The sequence below is a fragment of the Panulirus ornatus genome, chromosome 12, assembly GCF_036320965.1.
Source record: "Panulirus ornatus isolate Po-2019 chromosome 12, ASM3632096v1, whole genome shotgun sequence".
NCBI classification, from domain to species: domain Eukaryota; kingdom Metazoa; phylum Arthropoda; class Malacostraca; order Decapoda; family Palinuridae; genus Panulirus; species Panulirus ornatus.
Window position 1 is genome coordinate 21426054 of NC_092235.1, and position 24276 is coordinate 21450329.

Genomic DNA, 24276 nt, shown 5'->3' on the forward strand with positions numbered 1-24276 from the left:
TAAACAGCTTGCTGAATAATTCCTTAACCATAAGCTTGAATGCTCTTCACTGGAAGACAGTTGGTCTCTAACTATTCTCATTAAGTGGAACTCTGGTAACAGGTTAGGGACATTGTTGACTCCCAAATCTTTCTCACACACTGATTACTGCAGCTTGTTTCTTGCTAGATGATAATTATAGCTAGGCCATCTTTCACTGTAATCCATATGTGTATGATTACCAATCTAAGTATACAGAATGGAGTTTTACACTTGTGGGGCCCCATGTCACGTATATTTTTTTTTGTCTTTTATATTTGAATTCTATGTATTTACATGGCATGAATGAAGTGGGCACACATACCATTTCTGAGAATCAACATTAGAAAACAAATTCATGATCTCCATTAGGGTTATGAGTATTTCTGCAAGTCTCTATTTACTTCATGTTCTAATCAAATGTGAGTAAAGGTGCTATCCCTCAACTCGAGGAAAGATAATGGGAAGGTTTGCAAGGAAATTCAGTTTACCTGTTGATCGGAATGTATAGCCAAAGCACGACATATGATTAGAGAATTTTTAATCATTTATGTAAATTTTTCATCTTACAAACTATGTGCACTATGCACTGGTTAAAGATTGCCAAAATCACAAGAGTAAAACAATCCTTGTATGCCATCAGGAGATATATATGATACGTATATAAAACTTATAAAAAATGGAAATTAAAAAGAAAAACTGCAGTAGTGTTTAAAGGAAAGCAGAAAGAGGCATTCATAATTTTGCAATATATCTGTTAAAACAATGACAATGCTCAGTATGCTTGATGGTTAAAAGACAGGATTAAACTTAAATATTGGGAATCTCATGACAAAGTGAACTCTTGTAAATTCTGATTTCTTACTAGGAGAGATTCCACCAACAGTTGCTGGACCAGAAATTTGTCCTGCAACGGCAGCTGCTTGTGCTGCAGCTGCGGCTTGAGCTGTAGCTGCTTGAGTCTGCATCTGACGGTGACACTGACTCAAATCGAACACCTGCAACATAGATGGTGTCTCAGTTTCTTTAAGGATAATTCATAATAATATGCAAATCCTCAGTGAGGCTAATCAAAGGTCAATGGAAAAAAAGATGTGTGGTAATAAAAAAGATGAGTGTTAATAAAAAGAGTATGGCTAAGAGAGCAGACGAGGGTGTTTTGAAATGGTTTGGTCACATGGAGAGAATGAGTGAGGAAAGATTGACAAAGAGGATATATGTGTCACAGGTGGAGGGAACGAGAAGTGGGAGACCAAATTGGAGGTAAAAAGATAGAGTGAAAAAGATTCTGAGTGATCGGGACCTGAACATGCAGGAGGGTGAAAGGTGTGCAAGGAATAGAGTGAATTGGAACGATGTGGTATACCGGGGTCGACGTGCTGCCAACGGATTGAACCAGGGCATGTGAAGCATCTGGGGTAAACCATGGAAAGTTTTGTGAGGCCTGGATGTGGAAAGGGAGCTGTGGTTTCAGTGCATTATACATGACAGTTAGAGACTTAGTGTGAACAAATGTGGCCTTTGTTGTCTTTTTGTAGCACTACCTCGCGCACATGCAGGGGGAGGGGGTTGTCATTTCATGTGTGGCGGGGTGGCGACGGGAATGAATACGGGCAGACAGTATGAATTATGCACATGTGTATATATGTATATGTCTGTGTGTGTATATATATATATGCATACGTTGAGATGTATAGGTATGTATACGTGCGTGTGTGGACGTGTATGTATATACATGTGTATGTGGGTGGGTTGGGCCATTATTTCGTCTGTTTCCTTGCGCTACCTCGCTAACGCGGGAGACAGCGACAATAATAAATAAATAAAAAAAAGCACCAAAAAGTTTAGAATATGTAATTAAATATTCCTGAGGAGGCATATATAATACCAGAAAGTGAAATTCACTAACTAGTTAATCTTTCATATTGACTCATTAACCTGGTCTCATCAAAACAGTCCCAAGTTATGCAAATTTTCCCATCTATCGGAAGGCCATACTAAAAATGATAAATCAAAGCATTGACAGATTTTACTAATCTAATAACTAGGCCTCATTTTATCAAACTCTTGAATTCAGTCATGTATGCTTTCCTGCATTTTACATAAGGGCACTGTTTTGAATCTTCTCACTTTTACATCAACTCAGATATACATAATAAATTTGGACACATGAGTATGTAGTCATAACCTTATACACCTCTCCTTGATGATAAAATACATAGTTGTATTTATTTTCTCCTTGATGCAGGTGCAATAATATTTCCTGTAGTGTTCTCAACTTTGGCCCTTACATTTCATCTTTGACTCTCACCATCATTCTTAGGACTGCAGTTTTCCCTCCTAATTTGCCAGAGCTGACACAAGAAAACTGGTTATTATCAAAGATTAAACCTATTTTCTCTTTTTCCAGCTAGTCTCCCAACACCATCAGTTCTCACACATAAAGCTCACATCTTACATGAATGGGAGGTGGTCGGTTCCCCCAAATTTCCACAGCATCTTTTCCCTAGTAGCAAAGTGCTTTCTCAGTAAATTGACTCAGGTCTAAGCTTCCCTCTCCAATTCTGAATTCTTTTTCTTTCCTTCTTAAACAACTGCTTGCTGTTTCCCTTGATAGTGAGGTAGCAACAGGAACAAAGAAAAAGGCCTTATTCACTCAAATTCACTCTGTCATGCATAATGCACCAAAATTCTACCCTGAAATTATGTTTTTTCAAACCATGCTCATTTCATATCATCATCCTTTACCTAAATGCTGTATGCTTAGTCATGCTGCAAAACACTCACAACAGTCAAAACCTTTTGTATATCTAACCCCCTCTTGTACTTGTCTACTCATTCTTTGTACACCTTTAAGATATGAGAAGCGTAAAAGCACATGAACCTCTGTGTTATGCTTAATTTGTAGTGACCTAAATGTCTTTCAAAATAAAGGAGCCGGTGAGATTTGTCTAGCAAAAAAGACATAAGTAGATACAAAAAGGTAAACTAAAGCATTGAGTTTCTTGTGTACACTTGAAAACCACAACACTTACCATGACACAAAAGTATTCTAGTCTTGTAAATACACTGAACCCCTTAACACCTTTAGGCAGATATTAATGGAAGCCGAGATGGTAGTGCACAAAAATCTATCCCCACAGTCAGTCATCCTCCAGCCATATTCATGAGTGTTCTCAGGAATAAATTTAATGGCTTTTAGCAAGATTTGGAGGACATGGTGATCGTGAATTATCTGATGGTGATCTGTCTTTGACTTGTGTTAAGGGTGACTTTATGGACACAAGCTCTTTCAGCATTGAAATATGACCAAAATGAGGAAGGAGGTTTCTCTTGCAAAAGTGGAGGCATCATTGCCAGCACTCACCTGATGTAGACCAAACTGCATATGACTGGTGCAGCTGCTAATTTCACAAGTTCTTAAATTTTGCTGTCATTGAAAAAAAATGAAAAAAAAAAATATGACAAGGAATCACTTTGATTACAACATGAAAGGATTTATAAAGTAAGACAGAATGTATCAGTAATCAATTTTTCAATGAAGGTAAAATGATAAAAAATCTACAGTGGTAACTCACTTGACACTCTGGCATCAATCCCGTAATTATGGTACATTGTGTTGAAACATCTACAAGACTTAACGTATCATTTGTGAAAGTAGTGGACAGAATATATTTCTGAATTTTTTTCCCATGTTAGGTACTGCCAGGAAACAGACAAAAAAATAAATTTAGTGGCTTTTAGCTAGATTTAGAGGACATGGTGATCATGAATTATTTGAAGGTGATCTGTCTTTGAATTGTTGAAATTATTTCTTCTTTTCTTTTCTTTCAAACTATTCGCCATTTCCCGCATTAGCGAGGTAGCGTTAAGAACAGAGGACTGGGCCTTTGAGGGAATACCCTCACCTGGCCCAATTCTCTGTTCCTTCTTTTGGATAAGGAGCTGTGGTTCGGTGCATTACACATGACAGCTAGTGTATGGATGTGAGCAGATGTGGCCTTTCTTCATCTGTTTCCTAGCACAACCTTGCTGAAGCAGGGGACAGCAAACGGGTAGGGAAGGAGAAGAGAATGTATATGTTATCTTTTTTTCTTTTCCTTCATGCACTTGTGCTGTGTCCTGTGGATGGAGGTGAGCTAGTATGAATATGTACATATGTACATGTATGTATATATACATGTATGTGTGTATGTTTATATATGTGTATGGGAGTGGATATGTCCTGCTTCGTCTGTTTCCTGTCACTGCCTCACTGACATGGGGAAACCAATCAGGTATGGGAAAAAAAATTGTGAATATCCCTGAATCCTTTAAGTTTAATGATTTTTTTTTTAACTTTAAAAATGTGACTTTTGAGAGTTGGAAAGAAAAACATTTTGAGGCATTACAGGGTTAAAGTGACACTGCCTATAATCCTTACACTGAAAACTTTCTTTGAACTAGAAATAACACACAGATATTTCAGCAGTTATACATTAATACAAGCGAACAGGAATTAACCGGAAGGCTGGCTGGCTTTTAGTTATGAGTTCAATGTTTTGATGATATATTTGGATGTGAGTACGAGATGATAAGACTGGTTAATGTCTTCATGTTTTATGAATGAGACTGCACATCCAGTGAAGGATTGACTGTTAGGGGAGGAAAGGCAACATACTGCAGAGCTCTGACTTTGTCGTTTTTGGTTTCTGCTACTCTAACACAGAGCTTTTGAAGTTTCTCAGGGCAAAAAATAAGAATGGGATAAACAATATCTTTGGTCCAATAATTAATGAAATTACATTCTCCATGCTCACCCTGACTGCCCCAGGAGTCCCTTTTGTCTTTATGAGGCCCCTACAGCACTTGGGAAGCTGGCCATCTCCACCATTCAGAACTATAGGTCATAGTGTTGTGATAAGTGTGCATCTAGGTGTAGAGGATGCAAGGCAACTGAGCAGTAAGTGCTTAGTGTCTTCTTTATGGCAGCTGCATCATGGGCATGAAGGGTCTCGGGATATGTTAAAATGGTATTTGTAGTGTTGTAGAGATGGATGACATCCAAAGCATAGATGAGAGAGTGGTTTCTGGTGGGTTGGAGTTTAAGACAGAGTTAGGAGGCTGGTGGTTTAGTGCTTCTTGGGTTAGTTCACTGTGTATGTATTTTGTCAGTGTTATATTATTTGGTGGTGGGGGATTGGTAAGTAAAGGTTACTGAAGTTGAGGTGGTGGTAAGCTTTTCATTTCTACCTGGTTAGTTATAGTGTGGTTTGGGTGGGAGGGGTCAAGTGATTTCATAGGATAGAGTGCTGAGCATGTTAAGATGGAATTTTAATGGAAGGATCTTTAATTCACTGTAAAGGTGTTGCATATTTGTGGCTTCTAGTCAGTTAGTGATTGTCTCAGTGCACTCTCTTGTGTGAATTGCAGCCTTCTCACGTTTGCTTTGGAGAGAGTGAAAGACCAGGCAGGTGAGGCATAGTTTAAAGTGGACAATATCTTCCATACATTCACCTTGCTACAAATATAGGGGTATTATTAAGTTCAACTCTGATAAGCATTATTTACCTAAGTACAAGCACATTTGTATTATCTTCAGCATGTTCATCTTCATACAAAGGACAAGATCTTTTAGAAGAGTGAATTCCATACATGGGCTAGTTATTTTCTTAAATGAACTCAGCCTTTTTTGAAATACATAATTTTTAAAAGCACAGGATTTTCTTCAATAGTCCCTCAATACAATAATAAAAACATTATCCATGGTATAGCCCCACACTTATATAAGCACAGAACATCATCATCACCATAACCATATTCAACATGTCCATCCTAATACCACCATAGGAACAACAGCTTCGGTATAATTATCTTTACATAAGTACAAAGACGCCTGATTGGATAAAGCACCTTCATACAAGCACATAGGTATTTCCATACATCTGCACACACCTATCAAAGTATGTAACCTGAGATATTCTCACTGTGACACAAAGATAAGAGAATTTGTGGACATTATGATACAAATGCAGGCATTATCTTAGGTACAATTACCCAGATATTAACACATGGATTATACTTATGGTATGCTCAAGAACAGGAACAGTCATTGACAGACTCACCTTGATACAAGCACAGGGATATATCTTGTGTACAGCATCACCAGGTGAGCGGCCAGCTTCACGATCAAGGTAATAACTTTGGACAAACACACTGTGGTCACTCAAGCAACGCAGCCACACGTCCCCCTCGCCCCTTAGGTCCAGCTGAACTCCCTTACCAATGTGCAATCTACAGCATAATAAGAAAGTAACCTGAATACTTTCATTCATGCCATATCTTATGCTGAATAATAGGCACACCAAAAGCCTTTAAGGAGATGCCTGTATTATAAAATATATTGCATATTTCAATGTAAGCATTTACATCCACTACAAGGGGAAAGAAGTACATTTAGTATATATAAGTTTACACACAATTAGTAAAGATCTATCAATGCGAGATATAAAAACTTTAGTTAGGTTTGGTTAGCCATTTGAGAATTACTTGAGTAAAATGAGTGCTTTTTCTCAATATGCTCCTTTTCTTTGTCCTCATGTACACTACAGCATCACTTACTAGTCTGTAACATATTCTTTAACTTCAAACTATCCTTCAAAGATTGTGATCTTTCTTTCTACTTTTCATTTCACTAGGTAGTAAAAAGCACCAGGACTAAAAAAAAAAAAAAAAGGTCTCATTCGCTCACATCCATTCTCTAGCTGTTGTGTATCAGTACATAAATATTAACCAGATTAACCAGAATGTCTATTTTGCCTTTCTTCCCTAGCAAGGAACAGATATATAGTTGCACACTAAATCATTTTCTTAGTTTATGGGCACGATTAACATTCTGAAGGGACAGCAAACACATTCCAAAACAACAAAGATATCATACATGATAGTATGCTAGGTCCATATGAAAATGTTCTGAAACATGCATATCATATAATATACCTGGCTCTTTCACTCTGCTCTGTACGGTGAACATTACTTAGTGCTCCCAGGCAGAAACGATTTCCTCCTGAGGGATCTACATAACCATCCACAGTTACTGCTGGGCAGCTGGAGGGCACCTTGAAAGTCTCACCCACCTGATGAAGAAATATAAAGTTAAACCATTTGCTCTCTCTCTCTCTCTCTCTCTCTCTCTTGCAAATAAAAGGGGGTGTTTCATTGTAGAGATTTCTTCTCTTATATGCATAGTATAAGCAGAAGGGATAGGTGAATTAAAGGTGTCTGTTGAGGTACTGCTTAACATCAGATTACATCACTCAAAAATATATTTCAGTGTAATAAATAAATTAGTATATACTCCATCTTAACAGTTGCATGAGGTTCAAAAGAAATCACTATGAACATCCACCAGGTTCTAGTTCCAAGGAAAGGGACTATATTTGTTCACATTTAATACAAAATTACTGCTACCACCTCATTGAGGTACCATTAGGAACAGATGAACAATGGCCTCATTTGTACTCATCCACTGACTCTCCAGCTGTCAAGTATAATGCACCAAAACCATATACTACCATCCACACCCAAATCATATAGACTGTTTCATGGTTTACCTTTGCCACCTTCTAAGTCCTAGTTCATCCTATAGACAGTAAATTTCCCCCATATAACACATCAGTCCTTTTCATTCTTTCCCATGCTCACCTCTCACTCGTCTAAATGTTCAGATCCTGATACCCCAAAGCCTCTGTCTCTCTATCCACACATATCTTTCTCAGTCTTCCCCATGTTCCCTTAGCTTTTGACATGCAGATTCTCATAGTCATTCTTCTCTCATGTCCAAAACATTTCGGCACTTCTCGGTCCGCCCGCATAATCAAACTGCTCTTATTGCTGAACCTCTCTCTCTCAAACAGTCCTTTCCTACATGATCATCCCAACTCACACCACATATTGTCCTCTGTTTTTCTTCTCCAACACATTTATCCAATTCATTTCTTTTGCATTCTAGGCCCAAAACTTACATCCTTCCATACAACCATCTCTCTACCAGGTGCACAAGCACTAGCATTCACCTAACTCAAGTACTATACTTTCATTCTAATCCATATCAGCCTTAAACTCATTTTCTTACTTCTTTACAAAGGCAACATTTTTACTCCCATTTGCCCATTATAAAAACAACAATGAACATGCAGCACTTCATCACACAATTAGAACACTGGCTCGACCAAAACAGATTATCTGATCTGCATCCCCCCAAAATATGCCATTACCTTCTTAACCCTAGACAGATGTGTGTGAACATAACAAATACCCTCCCATAACCCTGTATTATCAGTCACTTCCACTCTGCAAAACTCTAACCTTATCTATTAGGTTTTTCATACTTCACTGCCATTTCTTCCAAGTGAGGTACCACTAGCAACATACGAAGAAAGGCCACTTTTCTTTACATCCATTCTCTAGCTTTCAAATGCAATGCCCGAAAACCATAACTGTATTAGGTGTGACATAACATTCTCTCCCATCACTACAGTTGCCAACAGGATGACCATACACAACTTTCACACCCTCTCAATGCTTACTGACAATGGCTCCAGACAAGAATAATTCCTTGGTATTCTCTGCATACAATTCAAACTGTATAATTTTTAAATATATAATTTTTACATATATCTTCTACTTTCTCTATGCAGTATTTAGGTATTTACTCATAATTTACACTAATAGGATATCATTAATATAAATATATGAAAGTAAACATTTCCATCAAATTTATAAACAACAATACAAGAGAAAGTTTTTTTCTTCTGTAAAACTGTTTACAGTAGCAACTCCATACAATCCACCTTCTGAAATGATGCAGTTACACTTTCTCTGATGATCTTAAGGGTGTCTATGATGCATGGTATTACTTCCAGCTATATTGCTAAGTTGCTAATGAAAATTATTGGACAAGTAGTGGAGTCATATATATGCTGGAAATTTTAGTAAGGGAACATACTTACATCTGGTGAAAAATTTAGTATGGAGCACCGGAAGAATTAATATCCAACTAACAACACCTTAATTTTAAGCAAACTATACTCGTAGACCCCTTACCCTTACCATCAAACACAAGACATCATCACACTGCAATGACTTAACAAGCACTAAGCAACTGCCCCTCCCTCAATGCCAGTCTTAAACTCCACAATGAATACATATATACATCTGAAATTGCACCCCCTAGACATGTACAAATCATACTTATCAAAAATTACAAACAACAGTTCACCATTACACTGACACTATGTATCCCACCTTATCCTAAACATACCCATCCACCTCTTTCTCATTAAACATATAAATTAGTTCTTCAAAATACTTACTCCATCTCCTTTCCCTTGGTTTTGTCTGTTCCAACTTTCTATCTGCTTTTTTTTTTTACTTTGTCATCTTGTTCTTACTCCATTCACTTCCTAACAAAACATTCCTATTCTCTCACAAGTTCGCTGATATTCTCCATCTCTTATTTGCCATCTTTTTCAATTCTCATATATTACCTTCCCCCTTGCACTGCTTTCTTGCATTTTCACGTGCTCTGTTCCTAGCAGATACTTCATACTTCTGTTTCAAAAGCAATTTGAGTTTAACATTCCACCACTAAGTAACCAATCTCATACGTCCACATCCCACCTTTCACATACACTTCATTTGCCCACTGAAGAACTGCTTCCTCTAATTTCATTTAGTCTTGTGCCATATCATTCTTTATTCAGTCTCTCCATGGATCTCAGCATATAGACCACTTTTCCAAGCTCATTTACTTTCACATCTTCTTTAGTATGTAAACCATTTCTTTTTCCCTAAAACCACCATCAATTTTCACTCACCCCCACTAAGAAATGACCATAAAGTACACTTGCCACCCCTCTCAGCACATATAAACCCAACAACCTATCCTTTGAACACGTTTAAACTTAACACATCCAGTCGTGCTAGTTTATCCTCCCAACATCACTCGCATACACATAATTATGGATCATCTTTTCTTAAACGATGTATCACTTTCACATCTTGAAACCAAGGAACCAATGCCTCCACAGCACACAACAAGTTTCCCCCAATTTTTCTTTAAACCAGGGAGCCCAAGACCCAACAACTGTTTCTTCAGTTGTCAAATCACCCACCCACATACTCAGATCCCCTAGCAGTTTCATTGAATCCCTTACAGTACACTGTACTAATGATGATATTCTTTCCCCATCTCACCTGAGTGTCTAATTCAAAATATGCAATTGAACACCAAAACTCTGGGCCCGGTTGTGATGACAGCGGTGCAATCTGGACGTCCTGCATCATCTGTTGCTGATCCCCTGATAAAAGCAACATTGCACACAATGTTACTATTCTCTTATGGTTTACTATTCACAAAACAAACAGTGTTAGTGCATAAATGATTCTAGATAAATAGGTATGCCACTGTACATGTTCAGCATTATTGTTAGAATGTTCAGATCTGAAAAGGAAAGAAAGAAAATCTTTGTCCTTGACCCAACATTTGGGGCAAGAGAAGATTATTTCTTACCCAAAAATGTATTAACCTAACGACTTACAAACAGGTAATTTCCCATATTCCTGGCTGAAGTTGTCAGTGATGAATGGCCAGCAAAGTTTAGTCACCTCTTGCTTTGTTCTTGCAACTGTTTATACGTACATTACCTCACTCTCTTCTCAGTTAGACCTCTTGACCGCATTATAGTTACTCCTTTTCCTCTGAATTAATTTGTCACCAGGAGAGATTGAGTGTAGAATGGCAAAAGGTGAGAGCAAATGACATGAGGGGAGTAGGGAGGAATGGGATGTATTTAGGGAAGTAGTGATGGCTTGAGGAAAAGAAAGATGCATGTGGCATGAGAAACGGTGGGAGGTGGGCAGGTTACAAAAGATAGCAAGTGGTGGGATTAAGAAGTAAAGTTGTCAGTGAAAGAGAAAAGAGAAGCGTTTGGATGTTACTTGCATTGAAGTAGTGCAAATGACTGGGAGATGTATAGAAAATGGCTGGAGGTCTAGAGAAAGGTGCAAGGATTGAAAAAGAGGGCAACTGAAAGTTGAGGGAAGAGAGAGAGTATCATTAAATTTTAGGGAGAGTAAAAAGATCTTTTAAAAGGAGGTAAATAACATAATAAGACAAAAGAACATATGGGAACATCGGTGAAGGAAGCAAGTGGGGAAGTAATAAAGGGTAGTGATAAAGTGAGAAAAGAGATGGAGTGAGCATTTTGAAGGTTTGTTGAATGTGTTTGATGATAGAGTGTCAGGGTGGTGTGCGAAGTGAGAGGGTCAATGTGAATTTATGGTTAAGAGAGGAGGTAGTGAAAGCTTTGCGGAAGATGAAATCCAGCAAGGTGGCAGGTTTGGATGGTATTGCAGTGGAATTTATTGAAAAAAGGGGCGACTCTGTTGTTGATTGGTTGGTATGTACAGACCATGGTGAAATGCCTGAGGATTGGCAGAATGCATGCATAGTGCCATTGTATAAAGGCAAAGGGGATAAAGGTGAATGTTCAATCTACAGAGGCATAAGTTTCTTGAGTATTCCTGGGAAATTTTATAGGAGGGTACTGATTGAGAGGGTGAAGGCATGTACAGGCCATCAGATTGGGAAAGAACACTGTGGTTTCAGAAGTGGTAGAGGATGCATGGATTAGGTGTTTGCTTTGAAGAATGTATGTGAGAAATACTTAGTACAACAGATGGATTTGTATGTACCATTTATGGATCTGGAGAAGACTTATGATAGGGTTGACAGAGATGCTTTGTGGAAGGTTTTAAGAGTATATGCTGTGAGAGGTGAGTTGCTAAAAGCAGTGAAAATTTTTATCAAGGATGTAAGGCATGTGTACAAGCAGGAAGTGAGGAAAGTTATTGGTTCCCAGTGAATGTCAGTTTGCGGCAGTGGTGCGTGATGTCTCCATGGTTGTTTAATTTGTTTATGGATGGGGTGGTTAGGGGGTGAATTCAAGAGTTTTAGAGAGAGGGGCAAGTATGCAGTCTGTTCTGGATGAGAGGGCTTGGGAAGTGAGTCAGTTATTGTTCACTGATGATACAGCGCTGGTGGCTGATTCGGGTGAGAAACTGCAGAAGTTGGTGAATGAGTTTGGTAAAGTGTGTGAAAGAAGAAAGCTGAGAGTAAATGTGAATAAGAGCAAGGTTATTAGATTCAGCAGGGTTGAGAGACAAGTTAATTGGGATATTGGGATGTAAGTTTGAATGGTGAGAAATTGGACAAAGTGAATTGTTTTAGATATCTGGGAGTGGACTTAGCAGCAGATGGAACCATGGAAGCAGAAGTGAGTCACAGGGTGGGGGGAGGGGGGGGACAAAGGTTCTGGGAGTGATGAAGAATGTGTGGAAGGAGAGAACATTGTTCCGAGAGCAAAATGGGTATGTTTGAAGGAACATATGGTTACGAGGCATGGGCTATAGATAGGGTTGTATGGATGAGGGTGGATGTGCTGGAAATGAAAAGTTTGAGGACACTATGTGATGTGAGGTGGTTTGATCAAGTAAGTAATGTGAGGGTAAGAGAGAAGTGTGGAAATAGAAAGAGTGCAGTTGAGAGAGCAAAAGAGGGTGTGTTGAAATGGACTGGACATTTCGAGTGAATGAGTGAGGGAAGATTGACAAAGAGGATGTATGTGTCAGAGGTGAAGGGAACAAGGAGAAGCAGGAGATCAAATTGGAGGTGGAAGGATGGATTGAAAAAGATTTTGAGCAATCAGGACCTGAACATACAGGAGGGTAAGAGGCGTGCAAGGAATAGAGTGAATTGGAACAATGTGGTATACCGGGGTTGACATGCTGTCAATGGACTGAACCAGGATATGTGAAGCATCTGGGTAAATCATGGAAAGGTCTGAAGGGCCTGGATGTGGATAGGGAACTGTGGTTTCGGTGCATTACACATGACAGCTAGAGGCTGAGTGTGGATAAATATGGCCTTTTTGTCTGTTTTCCTGGCACTACCTCGCTAATGTGGGGGGGTAGTGATGCTTCCTATGGGCGGGGTAGTGACAGGAATGGATGAAGGGAAACAAGTACGAATATGTACATGTGTATATATGTCTGTGAATGTATATGTATGTATATGTGCATGTATGGGAGCTTATGTATATATATGTGTATATGAGTGGAAGTGCCATTCTTCATCTGTTTCCTGGCACTACCTTGCTGACATGGGAGACAATGATTAAGTATAATAATAATAATAATAATAATAATAATAATAATAATATAATAATAATAATAATCCCTGTCAATCTTTAAAATCTTGAAATTTTAGTATTTCCATTTCAATACCTTCATATCAGACTCCCTTTTCTCCTACATAATCTTTTTCAATGGTATTCAAAATATTTTTACTCTTGCTAAGAACCTTTTCAAACTTTTAACTTCTATTTGCATTTACTGTACCCACACACCAGACAGAATTGTGACTTGATTCTTCCTATGCCTAGTAAATTTTCATTATACTATCCCCAACAAGAGTAATGAATATTTCCTGAACAATCTGTTATAATTCAGCCCCAAATACTTAACCAAGACAACATACAGCAACACATACCAACAGAAATTTGTATTGAAGCCCTCCCTTTCAAAATTTCTTAACAAATCAAAGGGAATGAGACTTGTATGATTTTGGTGTATGTAGTCTCATTTTGGCACAAGCAATATGCCAATACTGATCCAATTTCAACAGAAGTATTGCCATCAGTCTACCATTTTGACATCAGTCTGAAAAGCTGACCTCACCAGTTGATAAGATCACAATTTATCCAGCCATTACTAAGCTATGTCCAAAAAAGAGAAATCACACATGGATGGCAGCAAAATTATGGTACCCCTGCAACCAAGACTAAATCAGATGATCAACTTCATTACGGCAGTGGGGCAATGACCTTGAAAGCCCAGATACCCCAACTGTTGACAGTATTAAAAAAAAAATCCATAGAGAGACAACTAAAATCCACAGCAAAAAATGCAACATCCTTTCGGGTGCTGCTTCTCTCAACTTTCATCAGTGAAATTTGCAGCCTGAATCTCGGCTATCTGCAGTAAAGGTTCTAATAATCACAGAAATGTTGCCAAGTCCATCAGCATCCCAAACGGGGGTGAATGGCAGGTGTGAGTGCCCAAGTCACCTCTATAAGTAAAAGACTGGTGACACTAAACACAACTTGATCATATGCTTGATTCATTGGGAAGATACCTTAAGGCATGGGTTGACAGATGATAGCACCCCTGAAGGTCATATGCTTGACTCAATGGAAAAGCAACTAAATGCAAAAGAAGGCAGATATTCACTCTGCTAATATCAAGGTCCACTGCCTTGAATCTGCAAGTTAAATTTCTGTTCACAGGTAAAGACAATCATACTCGCGATTCAGCTTGGGAGTTGGAAAATCATACTTCTTGATGCTTTAGAACACCAGGCCTATATTTGTTAAGCTGAAGCAAAAGGCCTTCTGCTTGATCATTGTAAACTGGTGACATTACAGACACTACTACTAATTGAGAACGAATGACTTGGAAAACCTGCTCAACAGAAGCAAAGCATACCTCCTATCTGAAGAATGTAAAGTAACAAAGTCACCGGCAAGAATTGTGTAAATCTTGAAGAAGGCACTTCACCAGGGAAATCACAGTTTCATAAAGAGTATGGACACATGAAACACCCATGTTAACCAAACAGAGAAAGACATGGAGACACATCCAAACATCAGATAACTCTTTGATTTTTGCAAACTATATGGATTGGTTTTTCCAAAAGTAAATTAATAACATGGTAAAAATACAATGCCCCATTTCTGTTAAGAGAAATTCCAAATCGAGCTGGTTCAAAAGTGGACAAATTATCTGATCAGCCAGCATTCATTTAGATTCAGTTCCCCTGGTTGGGGAAGAAAATGAGGGAGTTTCCATGAGTACATGGCACAAATGATGGGAAATGGTGGTACAGGAGAGTGTTTGTACAAAATTCATTTAAAAAGTTTTCTTTCTGTGCTGACTACAAAATTCCCATAATCGCTCTATTGTCCTGCAAGACAGATTGGCGCATATAACATAAATAATGGGAAATCGTGATGAGTCTGTTTGTAAAGACTTCATTTAAAAAGCATTCTCCACATTTGCTCAACTGTTCTGCAAGATAGAATGTTATCCAGTGCAATGAGTGAGGTGCTGGTGACATTGCTAACATTTTCATGTCACCAAGCTGCACATGGACACACTTACGTGTAGAGTGCCTCTTTTTTTCACACATTTTGGGTTATGATCAAGTTATTAATGAATTTATGCCTGAAAATGGCTCCTGTGAAGCAGGACAAGCAAGCTGATGTTAAAAGAATTGGATCATGTTGACCAATCGACAGAAGAATGAAATAAGTACGCATTTGGAGAAAGGCGAGTTACATTCAATTCACATTTCTGGCTTTATTTACAGTTTTAAGTTTCAACAATAAATATAAATCATATAACATTAATGGGGAATAGTAGATTATCTGGCATCCCCAAGGTCCTAAGGGTCTCTTGGATCTTGTTGGGGTTGCTGCCCCTTTTAAGTAAAGTCCAACAACTGTACTTTCAACACTTGCAAGCATATTTTTGAGCCAACGCTATTGTGTGCAGAATCAAGGGCAATCACTGTGATAGACACATCCTTATCTGTCTCCTGGTCATCTTCAGGACCACTAGTTATTCATTACTTTTAATCTTTTATAAAAACCTGTATTGTACACTTTGTGGATATGAAGGCTGAATTATGGCAAAAGGAAAGAATAATTATCTGAAGAAAAAAGTTATAACTTTTCACCTACATTTTTAATTCATAATAGTTGTATTTGAGAGTGTGATCATCAAGCCCTTGTTCCACAATTCTCTAATCTAACCACACTTTTTCTTCGTACTCCAAATTTTTTTTGATCTTTACATCACCTTTTCTACTACTTCTGATGGCATTCTTCTGCCACACTTCCTATTCTACAATGTATCAAAATCTGCTTACATTATTTTGTTCAAGCAACTGACACATTTGAAAGTACATTTACTTCATTATCTCTTTTCCATATATAATATTAACTTTAATCTACTTAAACTTTTTCTGAGTATAAAGCCAGGTGTTTCACTTATTTATAATTTTCACTCTGTCATCTTAATTCTCTCAGGGTATCAGGGCAGGCAACTCTCCCACCCAATCAAGGTCTGGGGTCCTGGGATCTAGTTCTAGAACTTCATGTTCATGCCAGGCATTCTATACCTTTTCTTGATAAATTGCATTCTTGTTGCGATAAGTATGGTACATAAATAGTTGTCATGACATAACAGCAGTAACAATGCTATAAGCATGGTAAAAACAACCGTTTTAGCACAGGAACATAAGCTACATCCATATGTGCTAATGTTCTGGGTGGAGCAAGACATAGTTCAACAAATTTGCCAGATCACTATGATAGGTGGTCCAGCCACCACTGATGTTGAGGCAAATATGAAAGCCAGTGATATACAGCAAGACCAACATTAAAACTATTCATTCACTCTGCATATGAAAACCCCTAAAAGGTAAAATTCAGTGATACACAAAATTTCTAAGAAAAACCCTGAGAGAGTTAAGACTTTTAGTTATGCCCTAAGGTTATCTACTGTACAACACACTTGTAAAACAACTGGATGTCCTCCATCATTGACTTGACTATTTTAAAACAACACAAAACTTCTAAGCACAGCCTTTCTACTTTCGTGTTAACACTTAAGAGTCAAAGGTAAAAGCAAATGAATTAACACCACCAACTTGCAATGCATTCATATCAAATGTATTTTCTTGCAGTATTTTCCTCCTCCAGCTTCACAATATTAAAATAACAAACTGAGCAGAAAATCATGCTATTCATAAGCAGTTCCTTAACAGGATTGATATGGTTGAAGACTCCCCTCTATCACCTAATTCATGACATTATTCCTTGTGGATGAGAGTTCTGTAATTCCCAGAGTGAGAAATGGCAACAACAAAAATCATATCCGAGTTTTCATTTTAATGATAGCTACACCTGACCAGAAATGCCTCTCATTCTTTTATCACTTATCAAATCTCTACAATATGGTATACTTACAATAGCTATGGTTCTGTCGGTCACTCATCATATTGGGTGTGTAGGAAAGAGTATTATTTCCACTCCAGTTAGGTTGCGAGGACATTGAGTGTGTGGTAACAGAGTGAGGTGAAACCTGCTGAGGAGATGCAGCGGCCTGTCCAAACTGAGAAGTCACAGGGCCTCCCTGAACTGTTCTAGAGTTGCTCCCCGTCCCACCTGTCAATACTGCAAACCCGTTTTGTTGTTGCTGTTGTTGTTGCTGCTGCTGCTGCTGTTGCTGCTGCTGCTGTTGCAACTGCTGAGGTTGATGTTGCTGTTGTGGCTGCTGCTGTAGGTGTGGTGACAACTGACTCATGCTACCTGCTAAGAAAAAGATGACGTGAGAAAAGACTGCAAAGCTAATCATAGTTAATATATTACGATGACGTGCAAAGCAACTACTAAACATTAAAATAAACTAAAGGTCCCAAATGAAACTGACACTTGTGAAATGATGAATGGAATGTGTGTCAGTATGTATGTGTTGCAAAATATACACTTTGAACACATGTATACCCATAAATGTGAGGTATAGATACTACAACAGAATGGATAAGTATGATCAATATGTCTGTGATAGCAAAGATTGTGACAAGTACAGAGCATTACATTACATAGGGGCTTGCCCAATCATATAATAATATGAAAGTCAGCTTTATATTTTGGAGAGTGTACTACAACAATTGAGATTAAAAAAGCAACAGGAATGAGTAGTACGGTTAAGGATTACATGCAAAACACAGTTTCCAAAATAAGTTAAACTGGAAGCTGAGATAGAGGTGAAACACAGCAGAGTGATGCTCAAGAAATGTGAAGACACTTAGAAGCACATTTAACAGATGCTACCACAAATGTATGTGGCACTGAGAGTAGCCTGTGGAAGGAGAACCACATGGTGAAATGAAGATTATGGAAAACGGAATGCTGACAAAGTATGAATGGAGAAACCAAGTTGTCCTTAAAAAAAAAGAGACGAGTGACTGGCAGAATTTTAAAAAAATTCTGTCCTGGGAGAAAAAAAAAAAAAGGCCTGAAGAATGAAGAACTATTTTTCTACCTAGCCCCCTAAACACCGCAAAAGTACTTGTTTACAGTACCAGATTAGTAGACATTTTCAAACACCCAAAACAGAATGTATGCATTTGTAAATTCAACTTTTCTGACCACCAAAATCATCATGAGGCCAACAGCAACCTGCCTTGGACTTTAATGTCCTGGAATGAAGGTATGACAGTGTTAAGCAACCAGCAAACTTCATCATTCAGTGAACCTCAGAGTCTGTTCTTCAGGCCTGTAACTGTAAGGAGTTGAGAAACTGTTTTTGTAGAGAAAAGAACTGAAGGACAGGATGGGAAATAAATAGGTGGTCACAAGACTCACCCTAAGGCAATGGTGTTTCACCCTTAAGAACCAAAATTTCTCGCCTACAGACAAAGTCCTATAACAGTTCAAGAGCTCATCCCCAAGACTAAGGAGGAACTTGAACAAAAAGCTACAGAAACTCTTAAAAAGCGTCCTGCACTTCACACAACTTAGGCCCCTATTCAGAACCATTTCTGGCCCTACCTTTTCATTACCACAACACAATGACATATGCCTCTCTAACACTTTTACCTGACATTAGTTATATACACAAAATTTTTCCTCAATTTAGTCCTCATCCAAAAACTTCTAATAAAGCCTTTAATGTATATAACTTCTTGCATTCGTATACTCAAATTAGGAAATGGTGTGCATTTTTTCCACCTTTTTCATATTTTTTTCTTCCTAGTTTCACCCTGTAATGATTTATAACCAAATGAATACACCTTGGATAATAAACTTTGTAGCAGTTAGTAAGCATCTACGTGCTAACAATCAAATCATGCATCTAAATTAATGATGATGGTGTAGGGCAGACTTCAGAAATGTCAATTAGTTACACTTACTTGAGACACTGTCAGGAAAAAATTGCTGGGAGCCTGGGGTAGATGGACTAGGGGACTGAAGCCCTTGTGACATGTGACTGGACGTGCTACCTGTAATAGATGGATGCTATATTAAACCTTATTTCATCTTGCTTGGCCACCAGTTCATGCATTGTTCTGAAGAAAAAAAAAAAACTAAAATTTATTTACAATTCTTTTTGTAGCTAATTTTCTTTTATTTCACATCCTTGCCATTTGAAGTCCACACTAGCAATCAATTATTACAGGAATCTCTCAAAATTCTGGACAACCAGGGGAAAATCAGTCTGGTCTGCTATCCTTAAAGGTGCAATATTCTATGAATTACCGTTAAAGATTCATAATACTTGCTATTCATTATTATTTGGAATGGAATTACTTATCAATAAAACCATTTTCACCTGAACAGTTATCCTGACTGGAGAAAAAAATTCTTGAGAGTGCATACAGAAAATTTCTTGAATCAATGTAACTGTATATAAGTAGAGTCAGAAGGGCTGATAAATCATTATCAGAAAGTACCTTTATTCACAGTACCATGGAAATTGAAAATATATGATGCTTCCATTTCAAAAAAGGGTCATATTATGCTGAAGTTCAGTTACACGGTCAATGAGGATATGAGAAGATCAAATAGGAAAACCAACTTGCAAAGATATCTTAAGATGTAAATAGAAGGGGAAGGTTAGAAAAGAGAGAGAAGTGGCTCAGTAAGATATGAAAAAGTGAAAGGACTTAAGGACACACTTTAGAAGAGATATAGGTGGCAGACAGCTACCCAGCACCTGAAAGGTATACGAGAGCAAGGTACACATGCATCAAAATGAAAAAAAGGAGCAGAAGAAAGACGAGGAAGAATGTTGTGGATGGCAGAAAAAAAAAAAGGGACTAAAAAGGAAAAAGTTGCAAAGGAATATACAGTGAGAAGTGAGGAGCTAAATGACAAGTTTAAAACTGTTTTCATATGGAAGACACTATAGGCCCATCACCAGTGAGATGGATGGAGAATAGGTCTTGGAAAGCATGAAAGCAGTTAGAAAAGACAGAAGTACACTTCCAAACAGCCTTGACCAATATATGGCTCCTGGTCTCGATGAAGTATCTCCACATATGCTAAAGAAGTGTGTAGGTCCACTTGACTGGCCTTTTGAAATACTGTTAAGCATGTCAATTGAAGGGTGCAGTGATTAGAATCAAGTAAAGGTTGTGCCTGTCTTTAAAAAAGATCAGGAAATTGTGTTGGACTGATAACCCGGCATTTTGATGATGATGGTCCATACAACAAAGGTAAAAATAATTTGAAAGGTAATGGATGACAACTTCAAAGGAGAAACTACCTAACAGAGAGGCAACAAGGATTCCGGAAAAAGAGGCCATGTGTAATGAATTTCCTAAATTTGCATGAGAGTTTTAAAGAAAAGAAAGATACCGACAGTGTACCACAATGAAGGCTGCTTGAAAATCTGGATCTCTGTGTAGGAATAAGGAGGCAACTCCCTCAATGGATAGAAAAGTACCTTTTCCAGAGGGTTGTAAAACTGTCATTTCTTTATTTTCTTTTAAGATACTTCAGTACAGCAAGGTTTTGTTGAACGATACATAAAGTAATCAAACCAAAATTAATAAATTGTTTAAGAATTTATTAAGTCTAAAATACATGCTGTTAAGACTTGTTTAGTAATTTTGGTGAATAGATGAAGACATATAATTATACAAACTGCAATCTACCTGTGGGTGAGAGTAGAGAGAATGACTGTTGGTGTGACACCGGGTGATGGGGTATGGTCTGCTGCGGAGTGCTAACCACAGCTTGATGAAGACCTCCTGCCTGAAGAAGAAATAAAATTCAATTAAGTCAGTTGCCATAAGGACAGGAATAACATAATTGTCTTAAAATATCATATTTTTTGGGTGCTTCCTTACTACATACAACAAGAGAAGCTTTGCATGTCCACAGTGCAAATATTTTATGTATAGTGGTTGTGTAAATGGAAAAGGTCTATTTACTGATTGATAACCATGCCAGGAACCAGACAGTTTTGTACTTCTAATTCAAGCATTCATTTTTTCCACCTGACCTTTATATAAGGGCACTATACATGCATGCTGTCAGTCCTCAAGCATCTTACCTTGGGCACCTCTATCAACAACACTGTCACCTCCATTCTTACAAAACTCAACTGCAATTCACTCCTACTGCTTTGCTACACTTCATTAAAAAGAGGCTTTTACTCTTTCCTCTCTTTTCACCTACCCTTTTGCCAAGACTCTCCTGCTTTGCATGCCATCTTTTTCCCAGAACACCACATTTGCCACCCTATTATCTTCTAAAACATTACACAGTCCTTAAACTTGCTCCATCTTTTTTTCAACTCTTCCTTGACTGTAACCATTTCCCATTATGGAAACTATTTTCCCCTGGCCATCCCCTTGAGGGAGTTCCCAGAGGGAATGGGTGTCACTGTTTACTTCCCTCAATAATTTTCTTGTTCTCTAGAGTTCATTAATATTTTCTCAACACATCCTTCATTTGCCCTCTTTTCCAGGGCAAGTACCTTTCTCTTAACCTCCAAACACTTTCTTTTCAATACTCATCAATCATTCTCTGCAGAAGCCATCCATATGCCTCGTTTGATCTTTCACTGACAATTGAATTTCCTCATTCTACCACTCGCTTCCATTTCTCATAAGCCTCAACCCATCTGCCAAATGCCTCTCAAATTCACTGCATATATAACTACTGCTTCCATAAATACTTTCCACTCTATCCTACTTCCCCTATTTCATTTACTTTTACCCGATGCCACTTCTTGGTTCTCTCTTGACAACACTGCACACATGCCTTTCTTCCAAGTGCAGTCAATATCATTCACTCTTGAAACCCCAAACAGACTTTCATATCTGCTTCCATCAAGAAATCATCAAACACCCCACCTGCTGCCCTTATCAGCACATTCACATCCAGCAACCTCTTCTTTGCAAATGTGTCGATTAGCACATGTCCAATAATACTCCCTACCCTATTCACCCGCACATCCTTACATATGCACCTTTTCTTAGCCAAGTAATCCCAATCACCAAAAACTTTATCTGAACAAAACCTAACAAGTTGTTACCCATATACACTTGCACAAGGTGTGCCATGCCACTCAATTATACCTTCAGCTGCCACATCACCCACTCTTAAATTCAGCTCTCTTAACACCAAGACTTGATCCATGCATCTAAATTTACAAAGCACTCACTCAGCTCTTTTCAAAAAGCACCCATCATCTCCCTACCAGGTGCATAAGTATAAAAAATCACCTACCTCTCAAAGCCTCCTTTCACTAAAACTCATATGTCTTGAACTCACTTTCTTGCTCTCTAATACAGTTCCATAGCTCCTCCTTTATCATTGTTACCAATCAAGATATAAATCATTATACACATTAATAAGGAAAATTTTCTTTCTATCCCACCTGCGAGGATGTCGGGCTAGCTTGTGGTCCTGCCGGCTGTCAAGTGACAATTGATTAACATAAAATCGGGATAAGGAATCATTATTCAACATCATAAATTAAGAAAAGGTTTAAACTTTTTAATGATGATTATAGTGCATTTCTGGCTGGTGTTTAACAAAAACAAAATATAGTGTAATTTTTAGCGTGATGTAGGTTTTGGTAGATTAATTCCAAATATTTTCTCAATAGATTCTTAACTATTTCATTTTTCAAGAATGTGTATTTCAAAGTATTTAAAATGGGTACTCTCAGAAAATCTGGCAAACTGTACTATTTTTTTCTGAGTCTGATGGCAGGCCAAGGACATGATCACTCAAAATCTAGAGTGCATTTTTCAGTAAAAAAAAAAAAAGTAGTAATAAATCAATAAATGCAAAAGAAAGAATTACAAGTTAAAATTTAATAAGTACTCATCATTTTGCCACTGTGGCTTAATGACTTACATTTTTTTCTTTGCCAAAGATCAGCAAATGTGATACCTGCATACTGAGTATTAAATTAAACTCTAATTAATACATTAAGAACATAATCCTTTCTTCAATGTTACAAGAACATTATGAAAATAATTTTAAATTTGTCATTGCCGTGATTGTAATGACATGGGAGGATAAATATTTACCCTACCACGTCATCACAATGACAGCATTCACCTTGACTTAATTTCTTTTTTATGTGAATAATTTTATCTCGGTAACATTACTGAAAGGATTCTCTTCAACATACATAAAGTATCATTATGTAGATGTCACATTTGCTAGTCTCTGACAATGAAGAAAAATGCTACACCAATCAATAGCCACAGTAGAAAAATGTTGTGTTTACCACTGTTTGATTGTCATGGGTTTATTTCACAAAAATTCTTTCCTTTTTTGGAAAGTTTATCACTTTCATACTACCTTTTCTTACTACTGAAAAACACTTTGTTGTAATCATATATGTAGAAACTGTTTACTCAATCCTGGCCAAAGGTGGCCTATGTCCAGGAACTCATGAAATACCCTCCTCCACCAAAACTTACACCACAGGTCAGACACATCAGTGGTTTATTTTGTTTGTCTTATGAATTTGTTGGGAATATATGTCACTTGCATACAAAAAATCAGTATGAAATAAGAACAATATAAAACTGAATAAAAACTCTTTTATCATCTAGGTTAAAACTGCAGTGATAATAAAAGGTATAATTATCAAATTAATATAAATTATGCTTTTGATAAAATATTTATAACATGATAAAAATCCAATAAATCATATTTCCAATTTTCTTTTATCATTAGCTATGTTTCCTATGCAACTTTTCATTTCAGAGTTAACTATGTTTGACTTTTGCAATAATAAGTGAGATTTTAATGAATTTCATCATAAATAATGAGATAAAATTCTCCAACATGCGTACGACAAGAGAACAATGGGAACATCGGTGAAGGGTGCAAGGGGGTAGTGATAACAGGTGGTGACGAAACGAGAAGGAAATGGTATTTTGAGGGTTCGTTAAATGTGTTTGATGATAGAGTGGCAGATGTATGGTGTTTTGGTCAAGGCGGTGTGCAAAGTGAGAGGGTCAGGGTGACTGGTTTGGTTAAGAGAGAAGAGGTAGTGAAAGCTTTGTGGAAGATGAAATCCAGCAGGGTGGTGGGTTTGATGGTATTGCAATTG

At 37.7% G+C, this 24276-nt stretch overlaps 1 protein-coding gene across 7 annotated transcripts in view; it reads right to left on the reverse strand.

Annotated features, from left to right (window-relative positions):
* Med (Smad/Smad4 homolog Medea) overlaps window positions 1-24276 on the reverse strand; it is a 42815-nt gene that overhangs the window by 5334 nt on the left and 13205 nt on the right. For 2 of the 7 annotated variants that reach the window (XM_071667462.1, XM_071667463.1), the window contains exons 6-13: window positions 22579-22614; window positions 20846-20945; window positions 19100-19189; window positions 17151-17495; window positions 10255-10358; window positions 6997-7133; window positions 6123-6291; window positions 884-1016 (exon numbers count right to left, since the gene is read on the reverse strand). In XM_071667462.1, coding sequence (XP_071523563.1) covers window positions 884-1016; window positions 6123-6291; window positions 6997-7133; window positions 10255-10358; window positions 17151-17495; window positions 19100-19189; window positions 20846-20945; window positions 22579-22614 — 1114 coding nt within the window. The remainder of the gene's footprint in view (window positions 1-883; window positions 1017-6122; window positions 6292-6996; window positions 7134-10254; window positions 10359-17150; window positions 17496-19099; window positions 19190-20845; window positions 20946-22578; window positions 22615-24276) is intronic. The other 5 variants (XM_071667467.1, XM_071667468.1, XM_071667465.1 and 2 more) reach the window with 3 other exon arrangements.